We start from the raw sequence: 17,355 nt of genomic DNA, 5'->3' as shown, positions 1-17,355 counted from the left end.
CGCTTCATCCCTTTCCAGCTGTTTATCGGCAACTCCGAAGCCGAAGAGAAAACAAAGACGACTCCAATTCAAAACGGCCCGCGAGCTTAATGCAAACGTATCATGCAAAATCCCGTTGGCGTGCTAACAGTTAGCGTCGATATTTGCACTTCGACGATACTCGACGCAGCGGATATTTGAACACAAATGGTGGAACAACACATGTAGACAGACAATAGAAGAAGACCCATAGGCACATATTCTTTATCTTTAGTTTTTTTTGGGGGGTTGGCCGGAATGTACGAATGGTTGTTCATTCTTTCCAATGGGGAACAAAGATTTGAGATACGAGCATGGTCAGGGACGTGATTCAACTCGCCCCTCAAGGCAAAACATGGAGATTATTTTCATATTTTCCAACAACAAAGTGCCTGAATTCGCACTGATGCGTGTGTGTGTGTGTGTGTGTGTGTAATATTGGCTTCCATTGATTTTTCATTAGAGTGCAGAGAAATAATTTCGACACACGCACGCTTGTCGTGCCAATGATGTAAACATCCGCACGCGCACGCACCCACCTCCTCCCGGCGACTCAATTACACCCCCCGCCCCCTCCCCTTCCTCTTCGTCGCCCCCCTCGCTGCTCTCGAAGCCAATCAAAAGCACATTTCAGCATTGCTTCACCTATTTTTTGTAGTCACGTGCGCACGCGCTCACACACACGCACACGCCAGGGTGCCATCCAAGAAATCTTCTCGTTCTTCGAAGTAAACAAGTGCAAGTGTTTATGGGATGGATGACGCCGACGGCAACCGGAAGGCACCTATATCGCGCTCTTATTTGATTTGTTTTAATCGCCGCCATCACGTTGCCCAAAACGCTTTCGGCCGCGTCCGCAGACGGCCGCTCGTCCGGCGAAGGTCGATTCGAAGCGACGGACGAAAACGCCCGGGGGCGCTTCGACGGCGGACAGTCGGGGCCGGCGTTCGAACCGGCGACTCCGCGGTCACCGGACGACCGGCGTTACCGACTGAGGATGGCCGGTCTGCGCAAGATGGGTGGATGGATGGAAGATGGCAAAAGGGGGCCGGATCGGTCGTGTGGATTTGGTGGCGGAGGGACGGACGAAGACGGCAAACGATAGATGCGGGTCGGCGCGGAAATGGGCGGGTTGGCGGATGGACGGATGATGTCATCGTGGCTCCGAGTAACAGCGTAGAACGGACTCAGCGTAGGCGCCAACGCGCCGGCGCCGCTGAAATTGCCATTGAAAAAGAAGGTAGCGCTTTGGCGCCGCCTGTGCTGACAAATGGACTCGCGACGTGCGTGGAAGCATGAAATGAAGCCGAGCATCGACGTGATCGGGAGAGGACGAAAGAAGGAGGGATGGCGTGTGGGAGACGAGCGGATGGCGGGATGATGGAGGGAGGCGCGCGTGGGTGCGTGCGCGCGCGCGCGCGGCCGAGGGAAGCCGTAAATCCGAGCAGATAAGGTAATCGAGGCGTCGTTTGTCACGGGCGAGAGACGTTTTTATGTGCGGCAGATTGGCTGCGAGGTCGCCGTGACGACCGGACGAGCTGCGGGGAGCGAACGACGGCGACGCGCACGTCGGACGCGGTTGCGAGGCCGCCGCCCGCTTCAAACCTGACGAGCGCCAACGAGAAGCCGCGCGACGCCTCCGAACGTCTCGGGTGAAAATGTCGCGTTCCGTGACGTGCGTCGGTTTCGAACTTCGAGCCAGTGTTGCCATAGTTACTGTGATGGAGAATTTGGGAGACCAATACGGTTGATGTTGTTCTTTGACCGCGCTCGCATCTCAAGTCATCTTTCTCCATTCAAATGAATGAAAAGAGAAAGAGAGAAAAAAAACCAATTCCTTTTTCAAACTTCATTCAGAAAAACACGATCGACGGTATTGTTGCGTCTAAAAACAACAGTTTAACTTGTGCTCGTCACGTAATGCGGCAAACACGTGTGCCTAATCTATTGTCCTTCTTCGCTCTTCTTGGATCGGCGGTCGGCAAAGCAGCTTAATGGCGCGCCGGCGCCCCCGACTGGTGTTGTCTTCCGCTGCCGGATGTCGCGCGCCATCTAGCGGTGGACGTCCAAAGCGTCCCCCAAACGTGACGTTTCATGAACTTTAATCGGTTGAGGATTGAAGTTGTTGTGGAATTGTTGAGCGGTTCGCCAGAAGAATGTTTGCAAGTGGTGCATTTTGTATTTTGGCGTGAATGAAGATGAAGAGTTCACACGCAACGTTTTGCTCTCGCTACTTACGCGACGAGATATGCAAATGAGCTCGAACGGCAAAAGCCTGCAGCACCAGAATGACAAATATGGAAAAATTATTTTCCTGTACAGCGGAACCTCGGGTTACGAACTTCATCGGTCTTAACCCGAGGTCATGTTTCCCATTGTCCGTTTCAGCCCCAAAATGACATTTTACTTACCTTTTTTTTTAAAATCAGTGTGTGGTTAAAAATAAATAGAGTGCAATATAGTAGCGAGCAAAAAAAAAAACAGGTATAAAGAAGTAAAACACTCAATAAATATGATAACAGTTTATTGCCCATGAACTTGAAGTCAGGGGGGCAAAGGGAGGAGGACGACGGCTCCTCGCTGAAGAAGAACCTTCTTCCACAATTCTCATTCAAGGTGTTTTTTTTTCTTTTCTAATTCATTGGTTGATTTTGGCACAGCAAACCGATCCAGAGAAACCAACAAATGAAAAACAGATGTCACATTGTCATTGCTCAGCTGAATTGCTCTGTGGGCCAGTTCGCTGCACATTTCTTTTGATCATTTTGAGCTTTTTTTTTGGATTGTCATTTTTTCAAATGTTGTGTATACGCTTCGGAGTTGACAAAAAAGTGCAAATCGGTTGCGAAATGAGCAAGTTCGCCGGGCTGCTCCCGCGCGCCGGCTATCGTGTCTTCTCATCTTTGCGTAGAGCTACTTTGATGCGATTCCGCCGACATTAACCGTTCGTTGTCTTAATTAAAGAAACGCTACAATTCAATAAAAAGGTCCATCGTGCAAATGGGTTTTTTTTGACAAAAATGATCTCGTCAAATTAGATTTGCGATCGGGTGAAAGGGTGGATCACCTCAAGCGCGACAAAGAACGGAACGTTCGGCCCTGCCAAGAACGTCGCACACCCAAAACAATGCGGAGCTTGAGCTGAGCTGTCTACAACTATTTTGGACGGAACCCAAATTGTCGGTAAAGGTTCGGGTTCGCAACCCGAGCTTGGGCTGTATTTCGAAAGTTGGCATCGTATTTTCCTGCTTTGAATTTCTTCTTTGTTGTCGAACTCTCGCATTTTTTGTCAATCTTCCATTTTTAGGGAAACAGTTACTGGCGACCGCTCCCTCGTTTGTCTCCGTTTGTCTTGTGTGGCGACCAGCCCAGGGTGTGGGAACTGAACGGATGGACGTGATTGGCAGGGGGCGGACCCACCCGCCATTTTCCGGTGGTCTCGTTTTCTTCTTCCAGCTTGAAGCAACCCAACTTCGGCGGTCGCATTTCTAACTGTGAGCGCTGAGCTCGTTCCGGAAACATTTCGAGGCGCCAAATAGGACGTCGAACGTAAACGATCGGCCCGGCGACCTCACCCGCTTCCTTTTAGTGTCACCGCCGCACAAAATGGCCACCGGCGGTGAGCGTAGCCTAGCATAGCCTAGCGCTACTGTACTACTGTACGCGCGTGGCTACTGTACGCGCGAGAGAGAGCCGGCGGCACCGGGCACTTTATTTACTGTTTGTTCAGCACTCCATCATCGCGCAATCCACCGCCAGCTCAACGCACCGCTGACCACGGCCGCGAGTGTGCGCGCGTGAGGCGCGGATGATGTCTATCCCTCCATCGGAAACCTTGTTAAATATTCATTGACAATTATTCCGCTTTGACCGGAGAGTGCGACGATGAGGAAGATGAAGATGCCGCCGCCGCCGCCCGCCGCGGAGAGAGGCGACAAAAACGAGAAAACGGCCACCCGAGAAGAAAGAGAAGAAACCGTTCTCTTGAAATTCGAATGACAAATGAAACGGTCGAAGTAACGAGCCCCGCCCCCTCCACCTTTCAAACATCGACAACATCATTGAGTCTAAGTCACGTGATTACTGGTCCCTCTTTTGAAAAGTAACTTCCGTCCTTCCACGGCAAAAGCAAAACAAAACCTAAAAAGTCAATTGTTTGGAGCCAATTCTCACTCATTTGTTTTCCACCAATTTCAAGTACAAATGAGCTTGAAAAAAGTGCAAATTGTCGAAACTGTTCGGTGATGCGTCTTATTTGAAGTGCACTCATTTGAACTCGAAATCAAACAAATATTCTTTGTGAGTTTTGGAGTATTTGCAGCGTAACGATGACTTGATTTTGAAAGTGACGAAGTTCCATTGGTTGCTAGCAGTGTTGCCACGGTTACGTTGACAAGAACAACTCATTTCCTGATGACTTGAATGAAAAAGTCAGATTTGGAGATTTTGCAGCGTCACAATGACTTGATTTTGAAAGTTCGATCACAAGTTCCATTTGTTGCCACAGCGACCTGAGTCGATTTTTTTTTGCATCAGATGTGATTCTCCGATGAGCCCGAATGGGGGTGGGGCGTGAGGGCGTGTGTGTGTGTGGGGGGGGGGGGGGGGACGGGGGGGGGTTGAAGCCTCCTGGTCTTTTTTCCTGCCATCAAAGATGTTTTACGACTTTTGGCGCCTGTCGCAATATGGCCGCCTCCCACTCGAGCGAAGCCTTGTCAGCTGGGGGGGACGAGTTGAATATTCAAATATTCAAATGAGCGTCGGGGGAGGGGCACCAACAGACGGCCCGCCTTTTACAACCTCTTCAGCGACCGCGGAAGAATTTTTTTCCCTCGTTAATATGTTCCCAGACTCGTGCGCCTCATTTTATGAAATTACTCCGATGACTGTTTGGTTAACTTTTTGCTTTGATCCCGACTGTCATGTTCCCTGGTGTGTGCGTGCCGTGTGCGTGTGTGCGCGCGTGGCTGCAGGCAGCGTCCGGCGTGCTGATAGCGAGCGAGCGAGGAAGGAAGAGAGAAAGTGAGCGAGCGAGTGTGTGTGTGTGTGTTCTATTTGTGGTGGTCTCACCCACATGCAGTGGGATTAAAAAGTTAATTATGTTTTAAAATGATATTTTAATTAAATATGGAGGCACGCCGAAATGGATTGGAAGCAAAAGAATTCATCAAACATCCAAAAAAAAAAGAAAGCGCAAAAGCGTCTCGGCCTCGTCTTTACGCTCGGTCAGCACAAAATTTGGTTTGCGCTGTGGTTAGCGCCCGCGCTAATTATTTGGCGACTGCTCCGTGTCGGTCGTTAGCAAGTCGCTCGTTCGTCAGATTGTTTCCGTGCGACATTCCGAATTTGCACACGACTCACAGCAAACACGACACACACGCTGAAATCGTTTGCGTGAACGCTATTCGTGCGTCGCGACGACTCCGGCGCCGCGGAAAACGCCGTCGATCTCGCTGACGAACAACTTTGAGACCTTCAAGGCCGCATTCGAATGTTTTCTCATTACAAGAAAGATTTTAACACTTGGTAATTCATTATTAAAGTCCTTTGATGAGAATGAATCCACTCCTTTATCGAGGGATTATTTTTTCAATTCATTTTCTTTCTTCCCAAACTACTGTTAAATGTCAGCTCAATTCTTTTTATTTCACGTGATGTTTTTTTTTGTCCGGCCGTGAACAATGTTAAGGTTTTTAGCTTTTCTGAAGAAGGGATGATCGTGGAAAGATGATGAATGGTGTTGATTGAAGGATGAATGGATCAAGAACGTTTCGATGGATGGATGAAGAAGGGAAGGCGGGATGGATAAGTTTGATACATTTTCCTTTCCAAGATGGCGTCCTACCAGTGTGGTCGCCTCGGTTACGCGCTCTCTAGTATTGTTTTTGTTTTTGTGTTTTTGGTTCGTCTTTGGAGACATTGCACGACTCACTTACACAAGGGGAGACTTGCTAACCATCAAGGAGGCTACTCCGGACTTTCTTTCATCAACTTTTGCAAATCCGCTCAGTTTTTTCCCCCGAGTTACTTCCCGGGGCGGCGTCCGCGGTTTTCGGCGCATGGAGGCGGAGGCGACGCCACAGAGGGAAGCGAGCCGGCATCCAGGTGAAACTCCGCAAGAGAGAGGATAGAGATTGGCGTTCCCGTCGATCCACCTCGCGAATGTACGCTCCCTACCCAACAAAATGGACGAGCTTCATCTCCTGTTAAAGACCAGTAAAGACTTCGGACGTCGCCCTGGGCTCGTCTGATCACTGCTTCATTCACTTAATACCGACGTACAGGCAAGAACTTAAATGCGCGAAGCCTACAGTGAAAACAGTGAAAAAGTGGACCAATGAAGCCAAGATGGAACTTCAAAGCTGCTTAGACTGGCACAGACTGGAGTGTCGTTGAAAATTCAGCTGGCAGTCCTGGAGGAATAGACGGACACTGTCACATCCTATATCAGTTTCTGTGAAGAGGTTTGTGTGCCAACAAAGTCATTTCGCACATTCAACAAGCAACAACAAGCCGTGGTTCACTGCTAAACTTAAGCAGCTTCGCCAAGCTAAGGAGGACGCACATCAGAGCGGGGTTATACAGGGCCCTGTATAATCCAGCTAGAAACCAGCTGACTAAAGAAATTAACATTGCAAAGAGGATCTATGCAGCAAAGTTGGAAAAACAGTTTAGCGCTAACGACTCTAAATCAGTCTGGCGTGCATTCCAATCGCCGCCTAATTACAAGCGACGATCCCCCCAAGCTGAGAACAATAGCACACTAGCCGACGACTCGAATACCTTCTACTGCAGATTTGAAAAGGACACTTTCACACCCCACACCCACCCGGCCGCACCACCGACCACTATCACACCGCCGACTTCTGCGTTAACCATCCGCGAACAGGATGTGAGACGCATCTTCAAACGACAAAAGCTTAACAAAGCGGCAGGCCCAGACCATGGGACCCCATCCTGCCTCAAAGTCTGCGCGGACCAGCTCGCGCCAGTCTTCACACAGATCTTCAATAGATCTCTGGAATTGTGCGAAGTACCATCCTGTTTCAAACGCTCCACCATCATTCCAGTCCCCAAGAAACCTGCAATCTCGGGTCTAAATGACTACAGGCCTGTCGCCTTGACATCCTTTGAACGTCTCGTGCTGGACCACCTCAAGAGCGTCACGGGCCCCCTGCTGGACCCCCTGCGGTTTGCCTACCGAGCGAACAGGTCTGCGGATGATGCAGTCAACATGGGACTGCACTTCATCCTAGAACACCTCGACAGGCCAAAACTGATTTGTCTCACAATGCATGTTCCTCTGTCTCTCTCTCTCTCTCTCTCTCTCTCTCTTATTTGCTATCTCCATTTTTTAGTCTTAATTATTTCCTAATTAGCCTGCATGTTAATTAGCATGGTGGCTAATGTTAATTAGCTCTATTAATGGGAGCCACTGTAGCACCTGCCCCCCGAACGCCCGCCGACGCCACCGCGCCGACACCTGCCACGTCTTCATCTCACACGCACTCGCGTGTGTGTAAGCGTTTGTGTACATGTGGGTGTGTGGAGACATGTAGGCATGCTAGCAGCTAGTGTAGCATTTAGCTCGCGCATGACATCATCACGGTCGGCGTTTTCGGTCGGTCGGTGAGATGAGGAACACGAGCCGACGACGACGACGCGGGCCGCAAGGCTAGCTCGTTAGCAACCAAGGAGGCTAACGAGAAAACCGAAAAGCTTGAAAAGTGATTCTTGCACGAGAGCAAACCGAAGCATAGAAACACACCACATGGCTGACGTCCTTGATTAGATGCCTATTTTAACTTCTTTTTTGGAGATCCGACATTTCCAACTTCCAAGCAGGCTCTTGAATGTAACATAACAGCATCATCATCATCATCATCATCATCATCATCATCATCCTTGTTTCCTCACCTCAAAATTTGCTTTTCTTCTGCTAGAAATCCAATTGAGTCACATTTTTCAACCAAATATCTGCACGGGCGTGTGTTTTTGGGTGTGCGCGCGTACGCACTCGTGCGTTCATCGGCCGTGTGACTCGTTCTTGTCTTTATTGTTGCGGCCTCCAAGATAAAAGATTCATTGACGTTCAGCTGTATTACCGTATTGGCGTGTGTGTGTGTGTGTGTGTGTGTGTGTGTGCTGCTCTCATATCAATTATTGATCCTGTATCATTACCCACTGCTCCGCTCTCTTGAGACAAAAAACACCCTCTTATTGGAATACCTCCCCTGCAGTATTGACCAAAACACGCACACACATCAGATTGTATTTTTAATCCCAAGTGTGTAGTTTTATCGTAGTGTAGTTGTTGTGTTATTTTTTTTTTAATGTTGTTGTTAAAGGTCGGTGTGCAGGCGTAATAATCCCACATCAACTGTTTGTTTTTTAAATATGCTGATCGAAACCTATTTGAAAGCGATGACATCACACCACAGAGTCAGACGGTCCAATCAGCTTGCGGTATTGAACAGCGATATGATATGTGCACAATTTCCACATATAAACCCCAAAACGGAGTATCAACCATCGAGAACCAGCAGCGTCTGCCCAACACCGAGGACCGACTAGCTACAAACAACTTTCTCGACCCAACAACCTAGTGTCAACAGCCTAGTCCTAAAACCCCTGGCCCAAGAAGCCAGGAGCAGCAACCTAGAACCAACAAATGAGAACCGAGGACCAACAAGCAAGACCCAATGAGCTAGAACCAACAATGAAGAGACACGGGGAAAAAAAACAGCAACCTAGTCCAAGGCACCTCGACCTAACATGCTAGAACCAAGTACCAACAAGCTAGAACCTAGGACCAGGGCCAACCATCTCAACCCTAAAACCTAGTTCCAAGAATCTAGACTACATGACAGGCCGCTGCTCCGCTGCTCCGTGATTGGCTCGTCGGCGATTGTCTGCCCTGCGGTTGGCTGTCCAACTTTGGTCGTGTTGCGCACTTGTGCTTCTGTGTCGTCGGAGTGACTTCAAAAAACAAAACAATCTAGAAGAGTAATGAACAAGTCATCAGCCTAATCAACACAAGCGGACGCACATTTCAACAAAGCGTGCACTATTTTCCTCACGTCTACACACACGCGCACAGATGATCGCGCGTTGCCGTTTTGTTTATTAGCTCCCTGATTGAGGCGCTCTGCCTCCACCAGATTGGATGACCTTTCCAGATCCTTCCTCCGAGTCCCCTAAGTAGATGAGACGGCGGACCACGCGCACTTTTATTCAGATTGTTGCGTGCGCGTGTGCGCCGCCTCCATTGAAGCTCATCTCCATACAGTTTGTACGCAATTACGTGTGAGCGCCGCCGAGTGCCCTGGATATGATTGTGAGACGCGGCGTGATGTGCGTGAAGGAGACCGCCTGCCGCTCGCCGCTTGTGTGTTTTTGTGCGTGTGCGTGCGCGCGGGACACACTCTTGACGGTTACGTGCTCGTACGAGAGGTCATTTGTTCTGCGGAATGCGATTCATGCCGAATGTGTGCGCGATTTATGTTAGCGTGTGCGCGTGTGAGAGGTGTAGGATGAGGCTCGAGTGTCGCGTTGACGTTGGCTGGGCTTTAAAGGGCACGTCCGTCGCAATATGGCGACAAGCTCCATCATCTGCAATAAACAGCTAATCACGCACACGCACACACACACCTACACTATGTTGCCGTCCAATGAAACGTCTCTAAATGTTGTTGCTTGTTTTCATCCAAAATCAATCAAAACAAATGTGGAAACTTCACCGGTTGGCTTAGCGTGATCACGTATGTTGTCACACATCATAAACACTGTCACGCCCACACACACACACACACGCACACGCACTCGTAGAAACACGCACACACACACACACACACACGTGCGCTCTCTCTCACACATTCTCATACACACAGACGCTCAATCTCTCTCACACCAACACACACGCATATGCAAACTCACTCTTTCACTTACGTGCACACATGCAAACTCACTCACTCACGCACACTCACTCACATGCACGAAATCACGTGCGCACTCACAGTCAGTCACATACACGAACACAGACACACAAACTTTCTCTCTCCTTCTTACTCACGCACGCACACTCTCAAACATTTGTGATGTTCTCACACTGATTGGCAGACACATGAGAGCGATGATGTCATCGTCTTGCATGGGCCGACGACGCGGTCGGTTTCGATCAGAATCATGACGATACAATTGTCAGAAGCCCTGTTGACTTTTGGCCGTTACAGTCCGCTTGCATTGGGCGCGAGGGGGGGCGGCGCCCCACCGGACATTCCGACGACGCCGCCGCGAAGCAAGCTCGCCGTCGACGGCGGGTCGCAGCCGCTCGGCGTCGCCGCCGCCGACAGAACTGGAGCGGAACTGCGTCGCCTCATAAGTTTGTGTTCATCGCCGTGTTTACAAACTCCGCCTTTGCCCCGCCCCCCCCCCCTGCAGGCGGAGCTGCCGTCCAGTCGCCATGACGCCCAGCGAGCCCACAAACTGAAAAGCCTGCAATACGCCTCCACAGCCAACAGGGAACGCTACGCACACAGCAACAGGTATGTGAATGACTGAATGTGTGTGTGTGTGTGTGTGTGTGTGTGTGTGACTGAGAATATGTGAGAGTTGGGTCAGAGCGAGTGTGTGTGTGTGAATGCTTAAGTGAGTGCGTCACTGATGGATTTCAGAGCTTGATTGCTCGAGTGAATCAACGCATAAATCGGTGAGTGAGTGCGTGTGAGAGTAAACGAATCTGAATGTGAGAGTGAACGAGTTCAGTGAGAGTGAGCGAGTGTGTGTTAGAGAGTATGTGTGAGAGAGTGACTGAGTGCGTGTGTGAGAGTAAACGAGTGAATGCGAGACTGAGTGCATGTGAGAGTGAGCGAGTAAGTATGAATGAGAGAGAGTGCGTGAGTGAGTGAATGAGTGTGTGTGAGAGTGAGCGTTTTTGTGAGAGTGGTGTGTGTGTGAGTGAATGAGGGCAGGTGAGCGAGTGCGTGCGAGTGTGATGTCGTGCGCGACTAACTGTCACTTTTGTTGTCTTTTCATTCTTTCATTGGCATTTTCTTCCACGCGGTCACACGCCTCCTGTGTGTGCGCCCCGAACCGCCAGCGGCGACGACCGCAGAATTCCAAACAATTTCGGCGCCAACGTTGCGAAACGCGTCGGCGAGGCGGCCAAAGTATAAATGATAGGCACACGCGGAAACAGAAACACGCACGCACGCACGCACGCACAGCTGAACAATGCGATCCACAGTAATGCACGTGTTTCTGTTCACGCGAGCGTGCGTGTCGGCCACATTTGATGCGGTCCCGTGTCGAGGGCGCGTCGGCCCCCCCCGCCGGGTCTTTGAGGGCGAGTGAGAAAAAAACGAACCCCGACGACCAGTCCGTCGTTTGTCTATACGTGTCCTCGCTTTGACTGGCGACCGGTCGGGTTTGTGATCGGCCGTTTCCCGTCTTCAGCCTGCAGGACTTCGAGCGCGCGTACGAGGAGCTCTGGGATCGGCTGACGGACGCGGACGCCGCGGCGACGACGTCGGACGAGCGGAGACGACGCCTGTTCGAGGTACCGCCCGTCCCCAAAACACAGCCGCGCCCCCTGGCGTTCTCGACGGCAAACGACATTTTCCCACACGAAAACACACAAATTCCGCCCAAAGCAAAATATGGACAACCCGAGCTCATTCGAGTGCGTTCGCGCGAGTCGTAGACTGTCCGTCTATTCGTTTGCACGCGACGCCGTGTTTGTTGTTCGGCCCCAAGACGGACATCGCTACGCGCTGCGTTAGCATCGTGACGCTAAGCTGCGAAAGTTGAAAGAAGCCGTTAGCCGGGAGCTAACGGCGTGCTCGCGCTTCCATCCCGGATGACGCGGCGCGCGCGCGCGCTCACACCCGTGCCGCCCCGTATCGGTCCCCCCAACTTGGTGCGCGTGTGCGTCATGATTAATTCATGGTCGGACACGCTCACCTGGCCTGCGAATTATTGATAAGTGTAAAGATGAAGCTAATTTCTCCAAAGGAGGCTCGCTCAAATATTCATCTGCCGTTGAATATTCATGACGGGCGGCCATCAATTTTCCATGAGGGGCCACTCGCTCTTTTTCTTCTTCTCCTCCTCCCTCTCCTTCTTTCCTGTCCTTTTCCTTCTCCTTCTCGTTCTTCTCTCTCTTTTTGTGTGTGTTGAAATATTGATGGTCTTCCTGGGCAGTCCCGAGGTCGTCGTCGTCTTGTCGGATATCGTCGCCGTGACGATCGCCAACAAATGACGCTGCGCTTTATTAATATTCCCTACATTAACACGATAAATATAAACATTTGTCTTCCACCGCCGTCACCGAAGCTATACAACATAGTTGCATGTGTAGATGTACAGGTAGCCTTTGCCATTGCTAATTGTGGAAAAACACTAAATTAAGTTAAATAAGCTGTTTAGCATATAAAGAAAACATTTGAATAAAGGCCATTATGAATTGAAATATGATGAAATGAGTTATGAATTTTGGTTCACTCTGTAGATAAACGTATGCATATATGGATTGTATACATGTACAGTATGTGTGTATAAATATATATATATCCATCCGTTTTTCCGAGCCGCTTCTCCTCACGCGGGTCGCGGGCGCGCCGGAGCCAATCCCAGCTGTCATCGGGCAGGAGGCGGGGCACGCCCTGAACCGGTCGCCAGCCCATCGCAGGGCACACGTAAACAAACAACCACTCGCACTCACAGTCACGCCAGCCAACGGGCAATTTAGAGTCTCCGATTCATGCGTGTTTTGGGGATGCGGGAGGAAAGCGGAGCGCCCGGAGAAAAGCCACGCGGGCACGGGGAGAACGTGCAAACTCCGCACAGGCGAGGCCGGGGATTGAACCCGGGTCCCCAGAACTGTGAGCCTGACGCTCTAACCGCTCGGCCACCGTGTCGCTATAATAAATATAATTCAAGGAACTAGAAAAGGCGGTTTTGAAATGGTAACTTTATGTGTTAATGAAAAGGAACTACCTGGCCTGTAATGCCCCCTTTTGAAATCACGAATGAACTTTGGCTAATCACATTTTTTGTTCATTTCCACCGGCCACACCCAACCCTGATGACCTTCAGACCTGTTCAATCGAGAAATCACTTCAACAGAATCTGTCCCGACAAAATCAAGTCGGACGAAAGCTCTAAAAAAGCTGCAACAAAATGACACGAGCCGAAGAAATTCCGGAACAGTCCAAAACTAAAGTAATTGACATCTATCAGTTACAAAAGCCATTTCTAAAGCTTTAGGACTCCAGCGAACCTCGGTGAGAGCCGTTGCCCTCAAATGGAGAAAACCTGGAACGGTGGTGAACCTTCCCAGGAATGGCCGGCCTTCAAAGATTACCCCAAGAGAACAACACTGACTCATCCGGGACGCCACAAAGGAACTCGGGACAATTTCTTCCGTGCCTCAGTTAAGAGAAGGAAGAGACTGGGCAAAAATGGCATCCGTGGCAGAGTCCCGAGAGTTCCGAAACCACCGCCGACCAAAAAGAACGTAAAGGCTCGTCTTACTTTCGCAAAAACATCTGAATGATTTTGGGAGAAGATTACATAGACCGACGAGATGAAAGTTGAGCTTTTTGGAAGGTGTGTGCCTCGTTACATCTGGCGTAAATCTAGCACAGTATTTCAGAAAAAGAACACGGTCTTGGGCTGCTCTGTTCCTTCAGGACCTGGACAACTTGCTGTGATTGATGGAGCCGCGAATTTTGCTCCTGAACAGAAACTCCTGAAGTGAGAATGTTCAGCCCTCAGTTTGTGATCTCGAGCTGAAGCGCACTTGGGTTCTGCAGCAGGATAACGATCCAAAACACACCAGCAAGTCAACTTCTGAGTGGCTTAAAAAACAAAAAGAAGGTTTTGGACTGGCCGAGTCAAAGTCGGGACTCGAATCCCATTGAAATCCTGCGGCACCCGAAAATTCTCCAGTGTTGCTGAATTCAAACAATTGTGCAAGGAAGGAGGAGTGGGCCCCGATATCTCCACGCAGATGTGAAAAACCCCTTGGCACTTTGACTTTGGTTGTTGCTGCTGAGGATGGCCCAACCAGTTCTTCGGTTTTGGGGGGCAGTACCTTTGCACACGGGGCCAGGTGGTGTTGAATATATAAAAGTGTTTTCCCATAGTAAATAAAATCGCGGCATTTTATGTTTACTTGGGTTTCCTTTGTGTGATATTTACAATTGTTTGATGATTCAAGTGCAAAAAATACGAATTTGAGGAAGGGGCCAATACTTTTTCACGGCACTGTACAGCTATAGTATAAGTAGTATAAGTATAAAGTCCTAATTGTATCGACTTATACATGACGATATATATATATATATATATATATATATATAGATGTACAGTATAGGTGTGTATAAGAGTAGCGATGGCGAGTGTTGTGTTGTTCTCACTTCAACTTGTTTGTTTACCTGCAAGCTTTCACTGAGTGCGTGTTTGTGTACGTGTGTGTCTTCCATGATGCTTTTGTGTGTACGTGTGTGTGTGTGTGTGTGTTACCTCCGCGTGACCATTAAAGAACCTCGCTGTGTTCCCTTCAAATGCTGGGGGGACTCGACCCCGTAACCGTGGTAACACCGGGGGCCCCTTTTTGGGAGGCGTTTGTTGGCAGAGTTTGACTCTACTGTTTATTGTGATCTTACACGGAGGCACTTTTAGGATTCTGTGTGCGTGTGTGTGCGTGTGTGTCTGTTGACACCAATGACTTTGTGGTTCTTGAATGGTCGTGTAAATCTCAACTGAGTTTAATCGAGTTAAGAGGCTGAAAAGATGTCTTCCGAAGCTGCAAGTGCATTGTGGGAAAATGAGTGGTGACACACACGTACACACGCACGCGCACAAACACACGTGCGCACACGCATGCTTTATTTGCTAAGAAAACACAGTTGACAAGTCGGTAAATGTTGCGCAACGTCACATCGCTCACGCGGACCTCTCGAGTCAGCCGACGGCGGCCGTTCTCGTCGTCGAGTTGCCGTCGCGCGGCCTCGCCGACGCCGGCGTCAACACGATAGATCGCGTCCCCGAACCCAACTGGAGCCGCTATGCGCGCAACGTTCGGCAAAACGGGTGCAAGACCTTCCTTCTGGATCCGGCGAAGGCAGAAGAGGACCGGGTCCGAGCGACTGTGGGAACGTTCGACGTCCGCGATGTCGTTTTGCAACACGAGGTGTCGCCGCGCAGCCACCAAAGATGACAATTGACAATGCCGAGGCTTTGCCGGTGTTCGCATACATCATACTTGTATCAATAAATGATATACGCGTATTTAACGTTCGTCTGAAGACACCGGCCGTAAAAAAAAACTACGTTTGAGCAAATTTGGCCTCGGCCGATCGCGTCGTCAATCCGCAGTCACGCTCGTGAGCCGGCTTTTTGCGTCGGTGTCGTGACGTTCCGCATATAGCGGACTGATGTTTCGATATGTTCCAAAATCGCTACTTTTTTTTCGCTGTCGTTGATTCGAATCGTCGCTGGCAGGCGGTGGCGTTCGCCACTTAGCTGGCAGGCGTGGCCGCCCGACGTCACATCCGTCGTGCTAAACGTGGCGCGCGCCTGAAGTTGATGAACTGTTCGGCGGAAGTCTTATTCCACGGACGCGCTATTCATCCAAGTCGCGTATGTTCACAAGTGCCGGCACGTACAATATATTCCGGCCCCCCGAAATCGGGCTTTCGTTCCCCCTTAACGAGGTTACTGTATGTCCTAACATATCCCGTCAATGCTATTACTACCAATACTAATCACAGTCATAATGATAATCAGAAGAATAATAAACACAATTAGTTACAAATGAAACGAACGGAAGTTGATGACAGCGGCTTCGAAAGCGAAAGCGTGCTCCGTCGAATAACGACAACCCCGCGCGGGGCGAGCGAGGTCGGAGTGTGAACTGAGAGAGAGAGAGAGAGAGAGAGAGAGAGAGAGAGAGAGAGAGGGGGGGGGGGGGGGGGGAATGTTTAATTGGAGCCAGACGAGTTGTCTTCGCCTCACAAGGTTGAAATTACAACGCAGCCACCAGGCTAAGCTCATTTCCTCCCACTCTTCATCACTTCTCCTCTTCATCACTCCATCGGAGGAGGGAAGTTTGTTGTCTCACACAACCACACACACGCACACACACACACACACAACTTGTTAGTCCAAATGAAATACAGATGAAGATTTTCCCAATATTTGATGGACAGAACAGTCTGCCAAACGCGGAGCGTCACGTGACCAACAGGAAACCCGCTTCGCGCGCTTCCTGCGTGTGTGCGCTTCGATCGCGTCATCCTTTTGGAGGCGAACTTGCTCAAATTTGGTTTTCTTTATGGCTGGTGTCTTTTACTCAAAGTTGAATACATGTATATCATTTATTGATACAAATAGGATATGATATATATAAAGGAAGGGAATGAAGGCGATACATTGAGGGAAGGAAGGAAGGAAGGAAGGAAAGGTGATTGACTTCCTCCCTCACGTCGTCGCTTCCTCTTGTACATGACTCTCGTTCGAGACGCGCGCGCACACTTTTCAAGTCGTGCGTTGTCAAAGCGTCTTATCTTATCTTAACTTCTTATCTCGCCAACCTGAAAATGCGTGCGTGCGTGCGTGCTTGGCGTCCCGCGGGAGAGACTTTGGGGTGCGTTCGTTGTGTCAGTCTCGACGACGTGTCGGATATATCTGCTTTAGAACAAAGAGACGCACCTCAGCAGCAGCAGCTTCTATCCGGCCCCCGCAGCCCCCACCCCTCGCCGGCGTGGTCTTCCCAGGAACGTCATTTGGACTGAAAGACTGAAACCCGTAGAGAACGTCAGACGCCAACCCCCAAAAAAGAAAAAGCCGTCAATGTCACACCAAGGTCGGCGAGGAAACACGGCGGCCCCGATCCCCCCGGGCCCCCCGGGCCCCTCCCTTCCGAGATCGGCTCAAAATATGTCACGATCGATACTTATCAATCGTGTGTGCTAATAAATGTTGATTAGATTCGATTTGTCGGCCGGTTTTCAAATATAGCCATGACCCCGTTTACAATTTATTACGATTATTGTTTATGATTGTCACTTTGCCATTCTTTGATTGTAATTCCTTAAACTAATCACGTTTTTTAGGCATGAATCCTATTATTATTATTATTCATTCATAAAGTAATTTTATTTATATATGAACCTTTTCACAAAGTGCTTCACAAAAGTTACAATGCAGTCAAACAGCCTCTTCATTATTGTAATAATAAATATAAACATTTACATTTATTCTGTATTTCTATAATAAATGATTACGTCAAAAAGTCTGTTCGCATGTAATGCGAAACGCCATAGATAGGAT

General features: G+C 49.6%; 1 protein-coding gene across 1 annotated transcript in view; it reads left to right on the top strand.

The window, feature by feature from the left end:
• The window catches only part of akap6 (A kinase (PRKA) anchor protein 6), an 87,737-nt gene that overhangs the window by 38,851 nt on the left and 31,531 nt on the right, over positions 1-17,355 (top strand). Inside the window, 2 exon segments of the mRNA XM_061675407.1 lie at positions 10,459-10,562; positions 11,473-11,575. Coding sequence (XP_061531391.1) covers positions 10,459-10,562; positions 11,473-11,575 — 207 coding nt within the window.

The sequence above is a fragment of the Phycodurus eques genome, chromosome 4 (assembly GCF_024500275.1).
Source record: "Phycodurus eques isolate BA_2022a chromosome 4, UOR_Pequ_1.1, whole genome shotgun sequence".
Taxonomy (NCBI): domain Eukaryota; kingdom Metazoa; phylum Chordata; class Actinopteri; order Syngnathiformes; family Syngnathidae; genus Phycodurus; species Phycodurus eques.
Note: the sequence above shows the minus strand (reverse complement) of the source record. Positions and strands in the feature narration are given on the sequence as shown.